At 39.6% G+C, this 23,536-nt stretch overlaps 1 protein-coding gene across 1 annotated transcript in view; it reads left to right on the top strand.

The window, feature by feature from the left end:
* LOC127236381 (contactin-associated protein like 5-1-like) overlaps positions 1-23,536 on the top strand; it is a 159,895-nt gene that overhangs the window by 86,494 nt on the left and 49,865 nt on the right. Inside the window, exon 8 of the mRNA XM_051204006.1 lies at positions 17,050-17,180. Coding sequence (XP_051059963.1) covers positions 17,050-17,180 — 131 coding nt within the window. The remainder of the gene's footprint in view (positions 1-17,049; positions 17,181-23,536) is intronic.

The following is a 23,536-nucleotide window of genomic DNA, read 5'->3' as shown; positions in this document are numbered from 1 at the left end:
AAGGTCCGAGTGCTATGGACAAGGAGACTGAATTATGAGAGTGGCTTATAGACCAGGCATGTAATGACATCCCTGCATGTAATACCTAGAGTTAAGGCTTAACTCATTTGTCTTTATGCATACCACTGCCAGTGTGTCCTGTATAAATGAGTTTTTATTTTCTCTTATCTCATCTTTCCTGATTTCTACCCATAATTATTTTACCACTTACCATCCCCTTCTACATAGAGCATCTTCTTCTATCAGCTGCTATGTAATGTCTACATAGCAAGTTTATTTATTAGAACACATGATCTTATTTTGCGAAGTCAGTCATGGAACCTTTGAGAGGTAGGGCCAAGGCATCCAGGGGAGTTCTTTGAAGGTTACATCCTTACCTTAATACAAGTCCTGTTTCTTCCTCTTCATGGTCTATCGAGATGTGAGGAGTTGTTGTTTTATGTTCCAGCCACTACAGATGAACCTTCTGCTGTCACTTGCTTCCGTGCTGTGAGGGACTATAGGATTGTGCAGTGTACCCAGTCTTTATCCTTTGCCTACCTTGACAAAATATAGAGTTATGGAATTTCCCAAGCCACCATGTTTCCCTTACCTGAGGTGCTGCAGGATACTGCTTTTTGACCTACCTACTGACCTACCTACTGGAATTAAGGCTAATTTATCCTATTTATCCTTGCTAGTCTCCTATTCTTACCATTTTTAATGGGAATATTTATGCTCTGATACCATATGTTAGAAGTGTGTAACTTGAGTTATTTTATTATTTAATGGTGGCTTAAGTTTCAGAGATTACCTTGAGTCTTAGTAGGGAGATTGGACTACTCAGCAGTATTTGAACTGATAAGATTCTATTGAGACTTTTGAAATTGTATTATGTGATTTTATATTGTGAGATAACCATTAACCTATGGGTTTGGGGGCTAAATGGTATGGGTTGTATCTGAAATGTCACCAATAGGTATATGTGCTTGTACACTTAGTACCAGGCTGATACTTTGGGAGCTCATGAAAGTTTAGTATTGTGAGCCTAGCTGGGGAATATGATCAGAAATAGAAGGAATCTATGACTTGCAGCTTGGTAGAGCTTTTACTCCCATCTCTGTTCCTGACCTTGTGAGGTGTGAAGAGCTTGAAGAACTCTGTGACCTGCTAAGGTGTAAATGATTACTTGGTGAAGATGAGGCTTTCTGATAGAGGGAACACATGGCTCCAGAAGAGCCTTCCTGAAAATAGAGCTAAGAGACACATTCATACATACTTCTTAAATCCAGTAGCCACCTTACATTCCTGCCACTAATGGTGGAATCACCCTAGTCAGTAGGCCTTTCTGTACATAATAAAATGCATCCCCTAAAGCTCTGTTTTCTGGTCCCAAACAGCTCTCCAAAGTTGCTTCCTCTGTCAGGTCCTCGATCCCAGAGAAATAACTAATTACCCTCCCAATTAGAATGAACACATCCTTAGCTCCGACTACAGTGAAACCCCTGTTCTAGGAAAGTTCAAAGCTTGTCATCACAGAAATGAACTAGTTCATTTGGTGGATACATTACTCAACTTGTCTCCATATTATGGTAAAATTCCCAACTACAGGAATTCAAGGAAGTAAAGGTTTATTATGCCTCATTATTTTAGGATATAGCCTATCATGTTAGGAAAGTCATGTTTATGGAAAACGAGAAGGAAGGCTGGTACTTAGTTCGTTGTCTCCATTCTACTCAAATCAAGGCCCTAGTCTGTGGAGTGGTGCTGACCATATTTAAGATGTATCTCCTCAATTTAATCCTAGTAGATCCTTCCAAGACAGGCCCAGAGACTAGTCTCCAAAGGTATTTTAGAGCCCCACAAATTGTTAATTATCACTGTAGACATTTCAGCAGCACCTACAATGTTCAAGACATAGTCATGGATAAATGACTAATCTGTAAAGATGGGGCTTTCTGATAGATTGGAAATGGGATTCCAGAAGAGCCTTCCTGAAAATAGAGCCATGAGACAAATCCACACATAATAAGAACACATAAATCACAGACTGTGTATTATGATGTAATGGGTTGGAAAACTTCTTCACAGTACAGTGATACTAATACAGGCCTGATGTGTTGGTGGCAGGGTTAAAGACTGATAGGATATAGATATGCATTTGTCAGAAAAGAGATTTAATAACCCTGCTAGAAGCAGTAGGATCAGAATATGAAGTAAGCATCAAACCTTCCAAACAAAGCAAGTTGTGAACTCATCATGGACTGAGGGTAGGGACATCTTATAACATCAGGAGGTAATCTGAAGTCATATGTAATCCAGGTTTTGTGTCACAGGTAGGAAAGTGGACTATATGTGACTTAGCCTATAAGACAGGGCTCACACATTATCTGGGTAGAAGAGTGAGGCTTAATTAATGTTTGACCCATACAATAGTCAGCCTGTCTCTGGCTTCCAGATGGCAGGTGTAAATTCCAACCATGCTCTTGGCACTCTGCTTAGAGCCTGGTTATTTTGAGAGCCTGTGTTATCTAACATGATGCTGGGAGGTAGACTTGCTTAGATGTAGGAGAAACTGATAGAGAAAGGATGTTTCGTGGGAAGACCACACTCGGGCATTTCAGAATTTTTCCTGACTCCATTTTTATCCACTTTATCTTCCCAAGAACCTCCTATGAATCATGGCTCTCCCTTAGTGACTGGATTACTATTTACAATCTCCCTCCCTCCCTTCCTCCATTCCTTTATCCTTCTCTTCCTTCTTTCTTTCCTTCCTTTCATCCATCCTTCCAAGTAGATGTATTCTCTATAAATTCAGAGCAAAGGACCTGGCTCAGGAGATCTAGTATAAAGCAAAGGAAGGCACACCTTATATTCAGTAGACATATGTTGGCTCTTGATAATGACTGTGTGTCATGTCATTAACTTAGTGACATGGGACCACTCACAGACATGGAACCTGCTTTTTGTCCTATTTTTTTTGATTTTACAACATGGAGGATAGCTATAGCCAGTTTCATTAGTTATATAATCTCTGATTTTCTCTTCAAGGTGAATTATTGATGTTTGCATTTGTTTTTAATATTCTAGACATGTCCCATGGCATTTGCCATGTCTTTAGAGAGCAGGATTATGGGTAGATCTCTCAATGCATATTGTGCATGTCCCTCTTTGGAGGCTAAGCCATATAAATCTAAGCAAGGTCAGCCTGTATGAGTACATACTATCAAAAGCTTGTGGTGGTATACTTTATTTTCTTTAAATACCACATATTTGAGAAGGTCTGAGGAAGTAATTATAAATTATTCTTGATTTTGTTTCTTATCACTTTTTCCTAGCTCAAATCAGAGGGAATGTTCTCCCTGTCTTCTCATCTGCTTACATGCATAATGTTTTATAAACTCAGGGCTTATGAGAATAAGCTGAGGTCATATGCTTGACTGGCAAGCACTAATCCACTAAGCATCTTTCTCACTAGCTTTAACTTTAAAAATAATAATAGCTATTGAAAATCATTACAATAACACATTTCTAAATCTTGGAAAATGCCATTCTTCTTAAGGACAGGGATAGGAAAACTTAGGCTGTTGTTTGGATGGACAAGAAACAGATTGCATGCACCTATATACTATGTTACCTCAGAAGTTTCACTACAGTAGCCAAAGACCCATAAAAACTAGCATGGCACTCAGTAGGTACTCTGTAGTCCTCCTTCCCTCCTACTTTGGAAACATCTAGATGGATGGAAATCTGTTGTTCCCATTTCCAAGGCAAGGTTAAAGTTAGACAGAATAATGGACCTAAAAAGAACAACAACCATCTTGGATGGGGTCCTTGGCTCTGCACAGGTAAATTTTCATAGTCAGTACTTGATGCAACTCCCCATCCGCCTTATTTCAAGAAGCTCAGTAATGGATTGCCACCATTACAATAAGCAAAGCACTGTGGCTATGTGATGTTCTGCGTGTGGAAAATGCCTGAAGCTATTTAAGAGCTGGTTATTCCGTGTGTTAACGATTTCAGAAAGTGGTTTAGGAAATCATCTCTAATTGACCATCATTTATATTTTCATTTATGGAAGTGCCTGAAGCCAGCTCAAATTGCTTTGTCTTTCTGCATACTTGGCAGAATACTATTGTGGTGCTAACAGACACTGAGAATATAGAAGGCTCAGACATGTGGATTTGAGTTTTGACCAAGCTACATTTTTCATATCACTAAACTAGTGAAATGTTAAACCCAGGATTTAGTGTGTGTGTGTGTGTGTGTGTGTGTGTGTGTGTGTGTGTGTGTGTGTGTGAAAGCCAGAGGTCCACTAATGTCACTCTCAGCAAGCATTTCTCTCCATGAGCCATCTCTCTACCTTCCTAGATAGCATATTTTTAATGCTTCTCTGCTGGTTAGTTTTATGTCAACTTGGCACAAACTAAAGTCATCTGATAGGAGGGAACCTCAATTAAGAAAATGCCTGCAATAATATTAGGCTGTAGGCAAGCCTGTAAATCATCTCTCTCTCTCTTTTTTTCTTTTAAATTAGAGATTGATTCTGGAGTGTTCAACCATTGTGAGTGGTGTCAGTCCTGGGCTGGTATTCCTATGTTCTCTAAGAAAGCAGGCTGAGCAAGCCAAGAGTAGCAAAGCAGTCAGAATGCCCAAGAGAAAACCTCATGCCAAAGCTGTTGAAGTTATTATTCAAATTTTTGCATAATTATTTGCAGTTTCATCTATATAATTTGTTTGTATGTGTAATTCTGGCATTTTGTTTTTCTTTGATCATATGACATACCAGTGGCCCTGCATAAGCTAACTCTTCTAAGAAAGAGATATCATGGCATCTCATTTTTAAAATCATATTTCAGCATGATTATTTGCCCATCAATGTAAGTGTCTGTGTAGGGAAGAGGTAATTTTAGGTAATCTAACTTGGTTGCTGTATGTACCATGTAATTGCCTGAGTGTATATAGTTTGTAATCTGATCTGTGGCTGATTTCTTTAGCTAACCTAATCTTGTTGACTTTTTAAAGTTTCCCTTTGTTTTGATTTCCTTTTCTTCTTGACAATGTAGTATATTTTTATTTGAAATGACTGTTGACTCATTCACATGTGTCTTGGAGACCTGTGACCTTGACTTTTGTGTGGGGAATCTTCTGTCCTTGTTTTTTTGTTTTTGTTTTTGTTTTATTATTTTACATGTAGATCACTGTTCCCTCTTCCTCCCTCCCTCCTTCCCTCCCTCCCTCACTTTTACCCTCTCTGCCCTCTCACATGCACCCTGACCACCCTCCCCTCCCATCCCCCCACCCCAATTCTTATTCCTGAGCAAGCACAGGGACAGATGTCTCAAGAGTGCCTCATAGCCTTATAAAGAGATCTCTGACTTCATTGTGTTTATCACAGCCTCCAAGGCATAAGTAAGACTTTCATGTAGGTAAAGATATTTCCTTAATTCAGTAGTGGTAGTATGTTCAGGACTTTCCTAGGGAAGATTAGAAGCAGTACTACAGGGAAAAGGCCTAAATGACTCAAGAAAATTTCAGTAAATCCAATAACCCCAAATTGTGCAAACATTAAATGTCCCCCAGTGTGCAACAGGCAGAAATCCAAATCAAAAGTGGCATGGAGGCCATCATGTGGTTCAGTCTGATTTGCTGGATCTTTGTCAAGCAGCTGTGCTGGCTTTATGACTTTTGCAGTTCCCATCAGATAAGGCTGATGTGATTGTGTCTTCATTTGGCAAGTGGTTGATTTTGCATTATAATTTTGTGTCAACATGACACAAACTAAAGTTGCCTGAGATGAGGGAAGCTCAATTAAATGTAAAAATTTAAGTCAAGTAAACTTTTTCCTCCCTAACTTTACTTTGATCGTGGAGTGTCATCACAGTAATAGTAACCCTAAACATGACAGTATGGCAACTTCCTAAGAGACTACATCTTAGATATGGAGCTGCTTTAGAGGAGGTTATTGAACCAGAGTAGGGTTCAGGTCCTTATCATGTGGACTGAATGTGTAGTTGGTGGACAACCACCCACTACTACCCTGAACAAATTCAGGGTGGACTCCCCTGAGTACTAGTTAGAAGACATTTAATGATAGCCATTTATAAAGAATGTAGTTTGAGTTAATAACTTCCCTTAGGTCAGTTTTATTTTATGTCCCAAATTTATGGTACCACAGTTCTAGATTTGTTCTTCCTCCTTCCTTCCTTCCTTCCTTCTTTCCTTCCTTCCTTCCTTCTTCCCCCCCTTGCTCTCTTTTTTTTTTTTTTTGTTTAAGTTTCAATCAACTTTTTATGGAAATACAAAGGAGCAGTTCCTCATCCCTGTGTGTAAGACTATTGTGTGTAAGGCTATTGATTAGAAAGTCAGTTGTTTTGACCACCTGGTCATGATTGCTTCTAGCTCTCCATTGCTCCCTGGTGCCTTGCTTTTATGAGCTGGTGCTTGCACCCATAGATGGCTTTGCCCATGCTGAACCCTGCACAAGAAAAAAGAGAGCAAAGAACATGGCAGGGAGTTCCTTGTGAGAGGGAACTCCTGAGCAGCATTCTACCAATGAGGCAACAAGCCTCAGATGGGCACCCAACATTCCTGCATTCCGTCCCTGTCTGTGGCCATTGAAGCAGAGTATTCTCAGACACACAGGCGCGGCATTACCGCCAAAGATTTTAAAGTTTTAAGTGTTCTTCTGAGGAGTGTCTATAGTCAAAAGAAATTGGATCATAAAGCATAACGTGAAATTCACAATGCTGCCTCATTGGGACTACTTCAAAGACTAATCACTGCACTGAGTCCTAATGATCTTTGCTGTCAAATTCCATAAATCATAAACAAATAGGAGGAATGTTTTCTGCTTAATGGAAATGAATTCTAATTTTGTCTCTAAAGAAAGAAAGGCACATCTTTAGTGGCTTAATGGGATCTCTAAGCACATAAAGGATCACCAAAGCTTTCCCATGGACCCAGGATCTCATGTGTATGTTTCAAAGACTGGGCTCAGAGTACAGGTCTGAAGCAGGGAGCTGGATTGGATTTGTTCACACCTGGTCTGGTTTCACTGAAAGACTCAGACAAAAAGCACCTTATGGGGGCAAGGGGTTTAGACAGCAGCATATATTACAGCCCATCTTTGTAGAAAGAGAGGAGTGAAGCTATTCACAGTATAGTTGCAGTCAGGAGCAGAGAGAAATAAATGTGTGCAGGCCTGCCTGCTTCATTGCTTGCTTGTCGTTTTCTCTCCTATATACACTGTTCAAGATCTCCCGCCTCAGAAACAGCGTTGTGCAAAATGGGCTGGGTTCTCCCACATCCTTTAAAAGTAAAGAGAGAGCCCCCTTCTCCCCAAGATGTGCCTGTAGGCTAAGCTGATCTAGAGGATTGTTCGGTTAAGACTCTTTTTCTAGATGACTTCAGAACGTGTCAAATCAATGGTAAAAAGCTAATATTTATCAGGCGAGAAGTTAAAATTAAAGAAAGTCTTCATTTCATCACTAAACATATTTTCTTGACATTGAAAAATGGTTCCATGAACCAGGACATAGGGAAAGAGATAAGCAGAGTGCCACAGAAAAGTCGCCAGTGGTCTGCCTTCAGTAGCAGTAATAGGACTTGATTCTATGCAAACACTTTCTGAGCTAAAGGTAGGACATGTTGTGGGCTATTTTGTGCTGGCATAAACAGAAGCAGTGAAATAGAAGAAGATAATTGTTTCTTATTAAAGTGCTTAGGATCCGGCTGAATAAAGTAAACTGGAGCCCATCCACCCAATGCGCTGGAGGCGTTGGCGACTGCTTATTACTTCCTCTGAGGGTCTTCAAGGTTGCTTTGAATAAGGAATGAATTGAGCCCAAGAAAGCCATAAGAGCAGAGTGGATGAGGGAAGATTAGAGCATTGAGGTTACTAACTCAGGAGAAATTCTCAAAGAGCTCTTGGGTGGCTGATTTCCAACTAAACTGTCCTTCCCTTGTGCAAGATAGAAATTATGTGAAATAATCTTAACATTTACCTTTGCTGCAAAAGTGACTATAATTTCTACCAACCACAGCTTCGCCAACAGGCTTCAAAATATTAGGTTTTTAAAACCACCATAATCTGCGTATTTAAAATTTATTTATACTTTAATTGTGTGTGTGTGTGTGTGTGCGTGTGTGTGTGTACATGTGTACAGGTGACCTCAAAAGCCAGGAAAGGCCATAGGGTTCCTGGAACTAGAGTTACAAGCAGCTGTGAGCTTCCTCACATAGGTACTAAAAACTGAACTTGGGTGGTCGGTGAAAGCAGCCCATGCTTGTAAGTGCTAAGCCATCCTTCCAGTTCCTTGTCTTACTTCTTGCAGTTGACAAATACTCAGTATATGCAGAGTAAATACATTATGATTCTGTAATAGGTGATGCAGTTACTTAATAGTTCCATAACTTGGCCCTTAGGAGCTCAGACACTGGAGTAACAATAAGAAGCCCCCTACCCCCCATGGAACCAACTTAGCCCCCAACCCCCTTGGAAAAAACTGTCACGTATCTGTGACAGTTGTAAAGCAGTGGGAACAGGGCCTGTCCCTGTTGCTTTGGGAACATATTCTGTATACTGGGTTGCGTTACCAAGTCTTAATGCAAGGGGAGGAGCTCAGTCTTACCTCAAGTGGATATGCCTTGCTTTGTTGATAACGATGGGAAGCTGGCCCCTTTGCTGTCAGAAGCAGAGGGGGAGTGGTTTTGTGGAGGCGGGTCAAAGGGGAATTGGGGGGGGAAGGAATGGGAGGAGAAGGATGAGTGGGAACTGTGGTTGTGATGTAAAATAATGGATAAATAAATTAATGAAGAAAAGACAAAAAAAAAAAAAAAAAAGGGGGGGGTTGTTATCCTTCCCATAATGTCATTGGGAGATACAATATTCTTGTCCACAGGGAGTGTGACTAGACCATGGTAAAATATAGACATTTCTTGGTTCCTGACCTGAAAGTAATGCAATCCTTTGATAATATTACTGTTTATCTCAGTGTATATTGTCTCTGATTGCACCAGTGTCTGTAAATACTAGTCCAGTGCTTAGTTAGGTCTTTCTAATGACTAATACCCTTCCCTCTTGGAACTCTTATCCACAAGAGAAACCACACATACATGGAAAGAGGTGTTTGTGCACTTGTAGTCATTTTTATTCTGAGATCTGAGATTGTAATTGTCATCAGGGGGAATTTATAAGATTTTCATCATATTATCAGGTTATGAGTTTATATGAACAACTTCCTTGGGAAATTTGGCTGTTCACTCAGTTCCTAATTATAAACTAGTGGCTTTTTAAATTTTTATAATTGTTTCTTTTTGATGATTGAATATATGTGTAGACAATAATCCAGCATTTCCACTTGCAACTATCAATGTATTATGTCCTCAAAACTTGTTCTTCCTCTTATAGCTTGAGGTGTTTGCTATTTGATCAATACCTCAGTTTGACTCACCCTGTACTAACCTCCACTCTCCTCATGGAGTCTATGGAATCTACATTTTCAGAGTCCATATGTAAGTTAGAACCTGTGCTTCCCGTCTTTCTGTGTCTTTATTTGTTCGCTTCTCAGAAAGGTTCTGGGCCCATCCATGGTACAAATGGAAAAGATTCCTTCTTTTGTTACAAGCCACTTTTTACACAAACCATATTTCCTTCACTCATGCCTCAGCAGACCTCTATGGTTTTGCTTTATTATTTGGAGTATTTCTCTTGTGCACAAAGACATGTGAGATGCATGCATCTCTTTGAAATGCATTTTATTCCCATTATATATATATTATACATATATGAATATAATATATAATATATGCATATTAGATAGCTAAACCACATCGTACTTTCATTTTAAAAATTTTCAATAATTTACTTGTTAATTGTGTGTGTGTGTGTGTGTGTGTGTGTGTGTGTGTTTGAATATTCTATGCACATGCTATGACCGTGCACATATGGAAGTCAGAGAAGAGCTTGGAAGAATCAGTTTCTTTGTCTACCCCATGGCTCCTGGGGATCAAATTCAGTTCTACCTTGGCAGCAAGCACATTTATCATCTGAGCCTTCATCACTTGCCTGTCTTAAAATCTCATACAGAAGCATCCACCATGTTTTACAAAATGTTATGGATTATACATTTCATGCATAGTCTATAAGAGTTCCTCTTTTTTCCTTGTCTTGCAAACTCTTGTTTTCTCTTGTCATTTTGGTAATGCCCACACCAATGAGTGTAAGACTATATCTCATTATGTTTTACATTCACATTTCTCTGATGAAGGTAGAGAACTCTTTTGTTTTGTTTTGATTTCTGGTTTTGCAAGACAGTGCCTCTCTGTGTAATAGCTCTGGCTGTTCTGGAACTCACTGTGTAGAACTGAGTGGCCTTGACCTTACAGAGATCCACCTGCCTCTGCCTCCCAAGTGCTGGGATTAAACACCTGTTCAACCCCTGCCCCTGTTTGAGTGCTGCTTCTTATTCCCTTCATTTAGTGTATATCTTCTTTGAAAAATATCCATTCAGAATGTGTCCATATCATCCAGGTTGTTTGTTTTGTATGGCTGCTTAGAAGTTCATTCTTTATGTATTTGGATATTAATAAACATTTTGCTAAATAATGTTTGGAAGTGATTTTTCCCATTCTGTTGGTGACCATTTTGTTATATTTGTTGTTTTGGATGCTGTGCAGGAACATTTAAAATGATATTTAATTCATATATCATCTGTGTAGAGGTGGGTCCATGCATGACATACATATTTAGTTAAGTGCATAAGCTAAGGTACAGTTGAGGATTGGGAGGATAACATTCAGTAGTCCTTTCTGTCCTTCCTCCATGGGTTCTGGAGCTTGACCTCAGCTCATCAGACTTGTACAACAGTTATTTTCCTAGATGACCATCAAGCTGGCCCTAGCCCTGTGAGGCTGAGAAGTATCTCCACTTGATGAATTCCCAGTTATCTTGTGACTATTATAATTTTAATTTTGGATTCCTATTTTTAAGAAATGTTTTTGTTTCTCTCTCTCTTATATTTATGGTTATGAGCCTAGCCTTTAATGGCTGAGCTATCCCTCTAGTATACTAATGGACTTTGGGAGCCCATTGCACATAGAGGAATACTCTCTCAGCCTAGACACATCAGGGAGGGTCTAGGCTCTGCTCCAAATGATATGATATGGAAGGCCTCACCCACTCTGGGGAGAAGAAATGGGATGATATGGGGGTTGGCAGGGGAGGGTAGGAGGGTGAAGGAAATGGGATTAAAATGTAAAACAAGGTTGTTTCAAATTTAAAGAAAATAAATAAATGTTTTTGTTTTGTTTTGTTTTCCTCTAGGAGTTTTAGAATTTTAGATCACAAAGTTTAGCTTTTAGTACTTTCTAGGTCAACTTCTGATTGTGGCTAAAATCTCATTTTGTTCTTTTGTGTGAGCTTCGTTAGTTCTTTCATCATTATTTACTGAAGAGGCAGTCCATGTCCCTTTGTATATTCTTTGAGATTTGTCAAGAATTAGTCTGGGAAGATGTAAAAGTGTCAGTGTGGATTGGATATGGTCAGGATATATGAAATATTCAATAAAAAAACAAAAATACTTTAAATGTCGTTTAGTGTGTGTGTGTGTGTGTGTGTGTGTGTGTGTGTGTGTGTGTGTGTGTGTGTGTGTGTTTAGCTTTGAGCTCTTTATTCTGTTACCTAGATTGAGAGGTCTAATTCTATACCACTGCCATGCTATTTGCTTTTGTTTCTCAAAATTCTGTTTACTCCTTAGGGTTTTTTTGTGTTGTTTTTGTTTCTCAAAATTCTTTTTTATCCTTTAGGGTTTTTTGTGGTTTTAAATAAATGTAGGAGTCTATTTACCTAAATACTGTCACTAGAATTTTAATACATATAATAGTCACTGTATAGTATGCCTTGAGCAGTATGGACATTTTATGATAGTAATACTTATAATCCATGAATTTGTTTTTTTTTTTTAAATAATTCATGGTCTTCTAGAATTTTATAACTGTATCACTGCATCTAACAGTAACTTGTACAAGCTTGTGTGAATACAAGCCCAGGAAAATAGGTTTAGTTTAAGAATGGGCTTATGAAATTTCTCAAGTTAGGTATATTGTTTCTCATTTGTTTTGTGAAACCAGAGTAGTATTAGTGTACTCACTGATCGAAAGGCTTCTAAATCATGCATTATATTTTTATGGCAGGATCTAAGGGGAGGCAAGCATGATGAAATTTAAATTGCAATGTAAGTCATAATGAAATGTGAAAGAAGATATCTATAAGATGACTAATATTCACATGTACAGATTTATTTCACAGATTTTAACCTCTTTTTATTTGTATGTACTCATGTGATTTTGCTCTTTCTGCTGTGGTTGTTGTTTCGTGCCTTGCCAGAGATCAAACCCAGGACCTTGTGAGTGCTAACCACAGCACTATATTGCTAAGCTATAACCTTAATCTTTATAAATTTGAGGACTGAATAAAAAAGGATAAAAATAATATTTAAGACAGATCCTGAAGCAAAACCCAGCAACCAACAATATTTCAATCATATTGTTGTTTCAATAATATTAATTAGTAACTAATTAATCTTGAAACTCTTATGCCAGTTTACGTCTTTCTATTATTCAGTATTACATTATTTGAAAATAGAATATTAACTGTTGTATTAGTCAAAATGAAATGAGAACTATCCACAATGGTTAGAGTCTTTTTAATGCAAATGGTGTGTGGATACAGAGGCACAGAAACATCCCTTGATAGGACAGAAGGCCATTCACCTGGATGACAGAAACCATGTTGGGGGTAATAGTGCCTCATGAAAATGAACAAGGATTTCCAGTGGGTTTCAGAAAATAGAACACACACACACACACACACACACACACACACACACACACAACACTTTCCTATAGCCATTAAAGTGTGTCTGCTGAGAATTTAACTTCTAACATTTTCCTCCAGAATGACACTGTCCCTAGACACCTTAGGCAGTGAAAATGGTGGCCTATGAAGCTACAAAACTATGAGTGTCCAGTTGGCTTTCTAGAGACATTCAGGGATGTGAATATTCTGTGATTTCAAGAATAAGCTGAGACAGGACAAAGGGAAACCAGCCATTATGTGAGAGGAAAAAAACTGACAGTAAATTGAGACTAAATGTATAAGCAAAAATAATCTGAAAATGATGAATTTATTGTGAGAAAGAAGGACCATGTGAAATGTTAGCAAGAATTAGCTATGGACTGTGAGCAAGCATTTGGATGTATAAATGTATACTGACCACTGATGCCATTTTTAATGTATAATATGGTTTACCTCATCCCTGACAGATGCTTGCTTTAGTCTCTTTCAACCAAATTAAAAACACTTGACAGAATACACATCAGAAAGATACAGACTACAGCACTAGGGAACTGAGGGCATGGCTTGGCCAATAAAATGCTTGCTCTGCAAACATGAGGACCTGAACTTGGATCCCCAGTGTTCATGTACAACCTAGGTCTTTCGATCTGCAACAAAACCCCACTGCTGAGAATGTGGAGACAAGAGGATTTATAGGGCTCAATGGCCAACCAGTTTTACCAGTCATTGAGCTCCTGGTCAGCCAATGGGAGACCCCATTTCAAAATGTTAGGTAGAAATAAACAGAGGAAGATTCAGTGTTGACTTTTAGCCTGTACAAATACGCAGATGGATATGCACACTACACAACATGCAAATGAACATATCACACACACACACACACACACACACACACACACACTCATACTCACATACACCAAAGTTATGTCCTGACTAGAGTTTGCAGATTACGGTCAATATCACACAGTGTACACTAGGGCAAAGATGGACCAGCCGATGAGCTTAAAAAACCAGGGGATTTTCTAAGAGAAACATTATGCTGGATTCTGAAGGATGAGGGAAAAGGGTCCTAATGTGAAAGCTTCTCCTCACTGAAATCCCTATTCTAGAAAGGGATGACTGGCATTTTAAAGGTAACATAGGACCTTTGGAACCACTAGATATAGTTTCTAAACCTGACTCTAAAAAATTTATTAAGTAAATACAATAAGTCCTTCAATTCCTGGAACTTTCATTTGTTTTCTTATATCTGTGAAATTAAGAAAAAAGGGAAGAACTTTCTAAATGAACATGGAAAGCAGGAACTCAATCATGATGAATTCGTTTAGTAAGGATAGAGACGTAATTTTATCTGGTTTGACAAGGGCAATTTTTAGAATATGAATGTGATTCTTTTGAAGAAGGATTTTCATCACCATGTTTAATTATAGGGTTTTATGTCTGATTTTAGTATAAGTTTTGCACTATTATTTTCAATTGCAGATTTTTATCATATTAACACATTCAATGTGCGTTTCTGTTTGAGAGCACAGTGTGTTATTCCATGTGAGTTAGATCTTCTCACTCTTCTTAGGTGTGAAACCCAGGCTTGGAATGCATGTAATCAAATACTGTTGTACCTGCTGAGCCATCTCACCGGTTCTCACTACTATATTTTTAAGTAGTATGGATAACTGCTGTTATGTAGTTCTTGCACACAGAAAGGCATTGAGGTAATAATTTAGCTCAAAGGTATATTAAAAAAAAAGGAAGAAAAAAGGAGAAAGATATAATTTGAGTGTATCAACATTAAAAGGATCCACTAAAATTTTATGCGGTACTTGGTGGTGACCAGAGTGCATTCTATTACAATTATTTATTTCAGGACCATATTTGGAAAGGAGGAGATAACTGCATCTCAAAAATCACTTTTATTTCTAATTTCCAAATTGTAAACAGCAAATCTCTGCCTATGTTCATGCAGAGGAAGTATCCCATTTATGCATAGCACTAGTAATGTGCACTAGAGAGAAAAATGAGACCAAGTGGGAGATAAATGCAGTACGATGCATTGCTGCTCTCAATGCACTTCTGACCTGGCATTTAGCCCATTCTTTTTCGTTTGTTATATTGATAGTACATGCCTCGTGACAGTTTGCTACCTCTGGGACTGTAAACCTAAACTGTTTACCATTGTGTAGTATTTAGGTAGGAATGTGGTGATAGAAAGTGTTGTTCCTTTGTTACAGTTATAAGAATAAAACTGGAGAAGGGGAGAGGTCCCAAGTGAGGGTCCCAAGTGAGTGGGGTCCCAAAGTAAAGGCATAGCAGGTTCCATGGCAGGTGAGGGTGACCAAGGCAGCGAAGCAGAAGGGATAACAGGCCAGACAGATAGAGCTTAAATGAGGAGTTTATTTAGAAAGGGGAGTGAGCGAGAAAGGAAAAGAAATAGAGACACTGGGAACAGAAGAGGAGAGGAGGGGGGGACAGAGAGGGGAAGAGAAGGAGAGGGGAGGGAGAAGAGGGGTGGTTGGTGGCCAACTGAAAGCAGGAGAGAAAGAGACAGAGACAGAGAGACAGAGAGAGGGAGACTCGCTTTCACTGAGTCCCCTACACAGCCCCTTTATGAGTGACTTAGTGATGACATGGCCATGCATGCCCTGTCCATCATTAGGGGGCGGGGTCAGCAGAATGCTGGTTTCCAACAGAGAGCCCTGGGGAAGAGTGGAACAATGATTAAATGAATATTAACAATCACCAAAAGAAGCAGAGAAAGGAAAAGACAATCAAGCACTGGCCTGATGACTAAGAATGTTAGTCTTGCATACAAGCCCTGTTGTTTTCCTATGGTTGTCAGCAATGGGAAAAATGACTGTGTTGATGAAGGTTAACGAAATGGGAGAATGTGAAGGGGTGGATCATGCTCATATTTCTTAGCCCAAATTTGAGTAAGTGTGCTTTTCTCCTTAACGTCCCTGAAAATATGATACTGTATTCTGCACACAATGCCCCTGAAAATATGATACTGTACTCTGCACATGACAATTTTTCTCTTTTGCATATTCAAAAAGAGAGCTCCTGGTGTCTGAGCAAGACTCCTACTGCACTCCTACTGTATGTGAGTGCTCTGAGTGGACAGAGCAACTTAGGCATTAACTGTACTGGAGAGGTGAAGTGAAAAAACATGGGATAAACAAGCCAGTGAGCGTTGGCCTTCCGTGTCACTTGTTTACGGAGAGTAGCTTTCAAATTATAAAAGGATGTCCCCACTACAGTAGCTGTCTATGTAGTGTTTAGTCTCCCTCCATCCCTCAATCCTCTTCCTCCCCTTCCCACATAAAAAAGGCAAGGAGGGAAAGTCCTTCATATGCCTTTCCAGACTTTCCTACACCCTCTTTATTTGGCATCCGTTTTGTAGCCTGTGAGGTTGAGATTCAGTGATCTGATATCCCAACTGCATGGATAGTGAACAGTTGCTTGGAACACACTCTCCTGGTAAAATTTGAATTGCCTAAGGGGCCTTGAAGGTTTAGGCTGGTCAAAACACCTTCCTCAGACCACACTTAAACTGGAAACGTTGCATTACACCTCAGTGGGTAGCAAGAGGTAGGTTTTCTCTTGCTCAAGCTCAGAAGGATGAAGGTGATGCTGAAAGAACCATATCATGAGAATAACCAAGTCATGCTCATGTTCTCACATTCCAATTGCAAGATAGGCCTGTGGATGTGCTTGTCAAAATGGACCTCTTACTTCCTGTCTTCCCTTTCTTCAGTTCCTTCTCTCTCTTCCTTCCTTTTCTCTGCTCTCTCTCTCTCTCCCCCCCCCCCCCCCTCTCTCTCTCTCTCTCTCTCTCTCTCTAGTTGCCTTTTTGAGTCAGAGATTCACTCTGTATTCCAGCTGGCCTGAAATGCCGATCCTACTGTCTAGGCCTACAAAGTGATGAAATTACAATTTTACATCATCATGCTTATCTCAACCTTGGATTTTAATTAAAAATGGCACATATAGAAAGTGACAGGAAGAACAACACAGAGAACCTTGTTTTATTTAGTAGCTGTATTCAGAAGTGTGTATTTCAACTCTGATGAACAAAAGATTTTGACAAAGGTTTAATGCTGAGGCATTGAGGCTCAGAAAACAGAAATGGCCAATTCATGCGCAATTTAATGACATATGTATATGTTGTATTTACTGCTTTAATTTTAATGTCCATCCCCTCTTTTGCTTTCAAGGAAGTTTACAAGTTCGCTATCAGCTAAGCAAGGAAGAAAGTCATGTGTTCACCATCAGCACAGAGAACTTGGCCAACAGAAGGGTGCATCAGGTGAAGATTAGCCGAGAGGGGCCAGAGCTTTCCATTCAGGTATTTCACTTCTCATTTTTTCACTCAGCCTACATGCCAAGGCTTCTTCATCAAACATGTCTGAGCTTCTGACCCAAGCCACATTCTGTGGTACAGAGTCTCCCTAGACTCTGGTCCAGCGCTGAGCCATGCTCCTCCTACTCACTGGCATTGTCATCACCCGGGAAATAGCTAGAAATCCAAAACCTTGAGTCTGTGCCACTGGAGCTATTCCATCAGAAACTACTGGAGAGGAAGAGAAAACACTGTCGATTTTAGTGCTCAAGTTAAATCAGTTATTAACCACATTGAGCTATGAAGGAAAGCATGCAAAGAGAAAAGCACAGAAGACTGCAGGAAGAGAGGGGAAGAGGGCATAGTGCACAGGTGGGTATACAGGAGGGGAGAGATGGGGTGGAAGCCTTCAGGCAGTCACAGTTTGCCTATACACATCACTAACTAGTTCCTAGTGCAAAATGGGTCTTGACAATGAGGAAGAGTTGACTAGGTAGAGAACACAGAGAAGGTTCTCGAATTGTTCATGTGAGCACAGGCATAATTATCTGAGTAAACAGAGTGTGATAGGTCCCTTTGTAAGATTGGTGACTCTGGTTAAAGAGCCAAAGGCAGAGCAGGGCAGATCTCAATAAAGTCCAGTCAAAGTCTAGACAACCCCTCTACCTAAAGAGAAAATGTTAGCTTAGCAATCACCATTTTGCTTTGGTGAGTTTAATCCATTCATCTGTGTCCTTGACTTTTGTCACTTCAAATGCCATCTTCTTCCCCTGCCAGGAACAGGTGCAATGGCATCTGCCCTCTCAGAAGTTGACGTTGGTCTCTTCTTCTGTGAGCAATATATTATTCAGAAGAGACATTATACATTTTTATTTGCCTATCTCCTCCCCCCTATCTCCTACCTGGACTTGAGGGTCATGTGTTCTCTCCTCACTGTGGCTCAGCTCAATATCTCAGAGTTCTAAGGCCTTCCCTATTAAGTGAGTCAGATGTCATGGACTTGCCACAAGCTCGGATCCAACATTCTCCTGTCTTCCAGCCTTTCGACCACCTTTCCCGCTCCACCAAATAGCTACCTGAAACACAATCCACATAGTTATTAAATGCATCAAATACAAGTGAACACATCAACTGAGATCTTTATGGCTCTAGAGAAGAAACCCTTTTCTCACCAGTTTTGCAGATGGCTAGACTTTATCATTTTATTTTCAAATTCCTTGGAAAACTAGATATATATCAATTTCCAAAGTGTATCTTCTTTGTTAGTTACTGTATTCATTGCCGTGAAAAAATATGTAAGAAATAATGGTTGGAATGATTCTGGTTTGCAGTTTGAGAGTACATTCTGCTTTGCTAACAGGAGCATGAAGCAGCTGGTCACATTCTTTCCTTAGTCAGGAAGCACAGAGAAATGAATGAATGTGTTCAGCCCATTTTCTACTTTGTTCTTATTTGAGAATTACAGTTCCTGGAATGGCACCACACACATTTGAAGTGGGTCTTTCTACCTCGGTTAATCCAATCCAGAACCCACACAAATATGCCTAGAAGTTTGCTTCTTTGCTAAAATTTAAAATTCCGTGTAGATGACAATCAAAATTAACTATTGTTCTTTCCTTCCCCACAGTCCCACCATGTTATACAAAAATTGTACTGCTCAAGATATAAATGAGGTTATTATTTGTGAAGTGTGAAATATTTCTGGGGAGGCATGAACAAATGTCCACTTATTCCATCTAGAGAACTGACAGCAAACCAATATAAGGATGCAGCTAATTCCAAATTAGTGAACCAGTGAGTTTTAGGTTACCAACAGGCATACAGTTGAGGGGTTCCAAATGCAGAAGTGACTTAAAGACATGACTATAATCCAATCCAGCATAGCTGGCGACTGACCAAAGCTGAAACCTGGCCTGCACTGTTCAACTTGAAGGCAGATCAATAGGTAGGAAAATGTTTGTTTCAAGCAACTCAGTTTGGGAAGCTAAGTTCCTAGCCATAGTGTATCTGGTCAGTTTCAGGGACTTCCTGAAGACTTTGAATTATTTAATGAGCTTCCCTTTAGGACATAATATTTCACTTCCCCAAGTGTTAAGTTCCCACCCTTTCTTCTTGAGCCAAAATTACCAGATATGGCCTGTTATGACATAAAGCCAGACTTGGGTTAGAGGGGCCACAGCGAGACTGGGGCTGTGATAATTTTTATTGAGATAAATTAGAGTTTTTATACCCTTATCAGAAAGAGAATATAGTGGTAATTGTCAGGATCAATACACTTGTAGTTGCCAGGATACAATGACATTTCAAAGCTACAGAGGTTATACAAGATTAATGTTTAATACTAATTACCCTGTTAAGTTTTCATGCTTTCTCAGCTTATAAGGGAAAACACAGAGATACATAACATGACCTGAAGTCTTCATTGAATGTGTGTGTGTGTGGGGGGGGTGTCTGTTTCTCAGAAACTGAAAAGCACACAGTGTCCCAAGAACCTTTGGCTATAACCTGAAAGCTTATGTCACATACCTCTAAAGTCAGCTAGACCAGACCAACTTCATGGTTCCCTGTACCCAAGCTTTCCTCCAATGGAGGAGGGTGCTACACAACATTGGAGCATTTCAGCCTTATCCTTACTTGTCATATTCCTGACTTGTGACACAGAAATTGCTCCCACCCTGTGGGGCTTGACTTACATACTTTTTGGACAGTATCAGTCTTCTCTGAGGTTTCTTCTGTCATATTAGTTGATCACTGCTGTCTCTTTTTGAGTCCTCTTCTTCTCTGCTACCCACTGGTGCACATAGGACTCTGTTAGACTCCTGCCCTATTGTAGCTATGGTTATGCGATGACTTATCTTATTCAATCTTGTACTTTTGAATGCTACGCATTTTCCACTATGTCAATGTTTATCTTCATCGAGACCTCTCCTGATGTCCTGCAACCTTGCTCCCTTGATCTTCCTGGACAGTGCTCATTATCTTGGACTCATTTTGTTTTCTCTTAGGAACTCTTGACATCTGATATGGGATATAAAATATTTACTTACTATATGTACTTTAACTCTGCTCTAGAATGTCAATTTGATAGAAACTGGAATTTGGTTTACATTCATTATTGAAGAGCTTGGTCTTTACCAAGAAGTCCAAAGCATTGGGTCCTCAGTGAATGAGTGTGATGGATTCCACATGGCTTCAGGAGCTATGTGAGTAAGATTGATGTGACCTTGTGGAAAAGGAGAGATGTTCTACTTTCACATCTGTTGCTGCAATAATATCCTGATGAAAAAACAAACAAACAAACAAACAAAAAACAACTTATGTCAGAAGGGATTTATTTTCACTCATAATTCCAGATTACAGTGTACCATATGAAATCAGGGTGGCAGGAAGTTAAAACTTGTCCCATTGGTACTCAAGAGCAGAGGGAAATGAGTGTATCTATGACCCCTTGTTTGCCTGTGTCCAGATTGATTTTTCTCCTCTCATAGTGTTTATGACTCCCTGACTAGGGAATGGTACTACTCACAGTGGGTCTTCTCACATCAATCATCTGAAGACAATTCCGTACAAACATGCGCATGGGTGGGTACAATGTTGGCAATCTCTCATTAAGATTCTTTTCCAGGTTATTCTAGGATAGGTCAAGTTCTTTCTTAAACCAGGACAAGTGGGATTACTTTAGCTTATAAAGTTGGGAGTATACTGGTTGGAGCCTCATTATTTGAGGCTCATGGAGAGGATTTCAGGGATGCCAGGCTATAGTGTTGGGGACCACTTTAATGTGGCCTGTGGTGAAAGGTAAAAATGACTATTAATTATTCTAATTATATGGAAGTACAGGAATAATTCTTGGATATGTAACACAAATAATTACCATACCATTAGAAATTAACCTCGTACCTATTGCAATATTTCCTCATGTAAGTAAGGGTCACACCTTTGAGTATCTTTGGATGGAGGCGGGAGGGCAGCTGCTGAACTGATGAATGGCAGGAATTGTAATGATAACTTTCTGTTTGTGTAGTGTATGTGACAACCTCACGTGTCATTCCTTATGAGGCACAGTTCCTCCTCGGGTTTTTGATACAGATACTCTTACTGATCTAGAAACCAAAAAGGAGGCTATACTTGATCTCCAGTGATCTCAAAAGATCTCCCTGAATCTTCCTCCCAAATTCTGGGATTACAGACAGATGTCACCACATGTAACTTTTACATGAGTTCTGCAGACCAAACTCAGGTCCTTGGACTCATGGACACATACTTCATTAATTAGTTATCCCTGCAAGCCTTGTTTGTTGATACTTTTAATAGAGCCATGATGGAAAACTGGGGCATGTTCTGTACAGCATTTTAAATATAGTACTTTTTAATACTTTTGTGTTTTCTGTTCTCTCCACAAATAAAAAAGAAAAGTAGAGGACAAAGAGAGCAGTAAGATGTATGTGGTTTCCTTCTCCACATAATTTTTGCCAATCAATTTATAGTAGATAATAAACAGCCACTTGGTATTTGCACAGTACTGAAAAAAAGCAGAAAAGACTAGAGCAAAGACTTTCTGTTTTTATCCTTATGTCAGCTTATTGGTCCATGGACCATCCTTACCCATTCCTAAGCCAATCTACATTTCTTCTTTCTTTTTCATTTATAAAAAGCCACTTAGTGTTAAAGAACAAAAACAATCAACATCAGCAAAAGCAGGACCCTAGGACATCTTTAGCCCCTGGTCAGCCAATAAGGTACATTTCAGGAGTGCTGCCCATCTGTCAGAGAAAAAGACAGGTGGTTATCAATGTACTCAGCCACCAAGATCATAATCTTAATTTGGCTATTCAAATTGCCTTTTCAAGGACAGGCAGACAAACCTGCCTACTTAAAGACACAGACCAGGATCCCAAGTCCAGAAATAACATGGCCATGAGAAACTGTTAGTATAATAGTGTGTGGCTTAGACAATTTATTCATCTTTGTGACTTTTCTGGAATTAGGTTGTTCTATGTAATAGCATTGTAAGGAGAAAGATATTTGGAAGTATGCATTTGTATCAAGTTTTGTATATTCTTTACTAATGGCCTAATTTCCCATTCAGTGATAATAGTATTAAATCACACACCATGGGCCATACCTTATAGTAAAATCATAGGATAAATAACAAGATCATGAGGTTCTGAAGAAAGTCACTCTTAGTGGCCATATAAGGAGAGAGTTGTGAAAGGAAGAACTGGATGGAAATATAACATATTAGTCCTGATTTATTTGATTTTTTTCCCAAGCAAAGCAAACTCACCCACCCCATTGTATTACTGTCTATCAACATTACTAGCGTATGTACTAGAAAATGATAAGGACAGTATCATTTGCATGTTAAGAGTAGAGCTTGGAGGGCAGGAGTTGGGGTTGAGATGGAAAAGCATGTGTCTTGTCAGCATGAGGATCTGAGTTCAGATCTCAGTAGCATTATAATGATCTAGCAGAGATGGCAAGCACACACTTGCAATCTCTGTGATGTTGAGAGAGAAGATAGAGACATACTGAACCCTAGGAGCTGGCTAGCCAGGTAACCTAGCCTATTTCTAGGCCACAGAGAGACTCTGACTCAGACAAAAGCCGGAAGGCACCTGAGAAATGGCACCTGGGGTTGTCCTCTGACTTTTACGTACACATACTTTGATGTACACTCTTCCACCAAATAATAGAGAATGGAATAATACACTGGATCTGACTAGATTGAGAAAAATGGAGATAGATTGCTGGTGTAGCCTGGAAAAGAGAACAAGATGAGGAGGAGCGAGCCAGAATCAGTGGCATGTGAAGCCAGAGGTGATTACTAAAGATGGCCCTTAGAAATCAAGCACTGGAGAATCCAGCAGTGACTTCTTTTGGACCTGGATTGTGCCGTGATCAGCCAGGTCTGTCAGTGACAGCTTTTCTCTATTTATCAAACTGTATTTTGTGACTAGGACGCCCTACAGTCCACACCTGAAAACAGAACAAGGTTATGGGAGAAAAGCAGACGGTGGTGGCTGCAAGAAAAAGAGGGGAGAAAAAGTGAAAACGGGTAACACTGCTGGGTCCCATTTAATGTGCCATACCAGACACCAGATGGGCCTCTGTGTTTACTTGTTTTCAGTGAAGAGTTTGGTGAAGAATTCTCAGTGGGGAAATAAATACTTGACAATAACACTGTGGGATATCCAGGGGAATGGAAGTGTGAAAAACCTTATTTTACAAGGAAGAAAGAAAGGGTAGTTTATGTGCATTGTGGGAAAACTGGTGGAGCATTTCTAATCTCTCTTGAGAGAAAACCCCCGAGAGGAACCCTCCCAGTGTGAGCCTATAAAGTATTTACAAAGGGATTGCTT

The sequence above is a fragment of the Phodopus roborovskii genome, unplaced genomic scaffold (genome assembly GCF_943737965.1).
Source record: "Phodopus roborovskii unplaced genomic scaffold, PHOROB, whole genome shotgun sequence".
NCBI classification, from domain to species: Eukaryota; Metazoa; Chordata; class Mammalia; order Rodentia; family Cricetidae; genus Phodopus; species Phodopus roborovskii.
The sequence above is the reverse complement of the archived record's forward strand: the minus strand, read 5'-3'. Positions and strand labels throughout refer to the sequence as shown.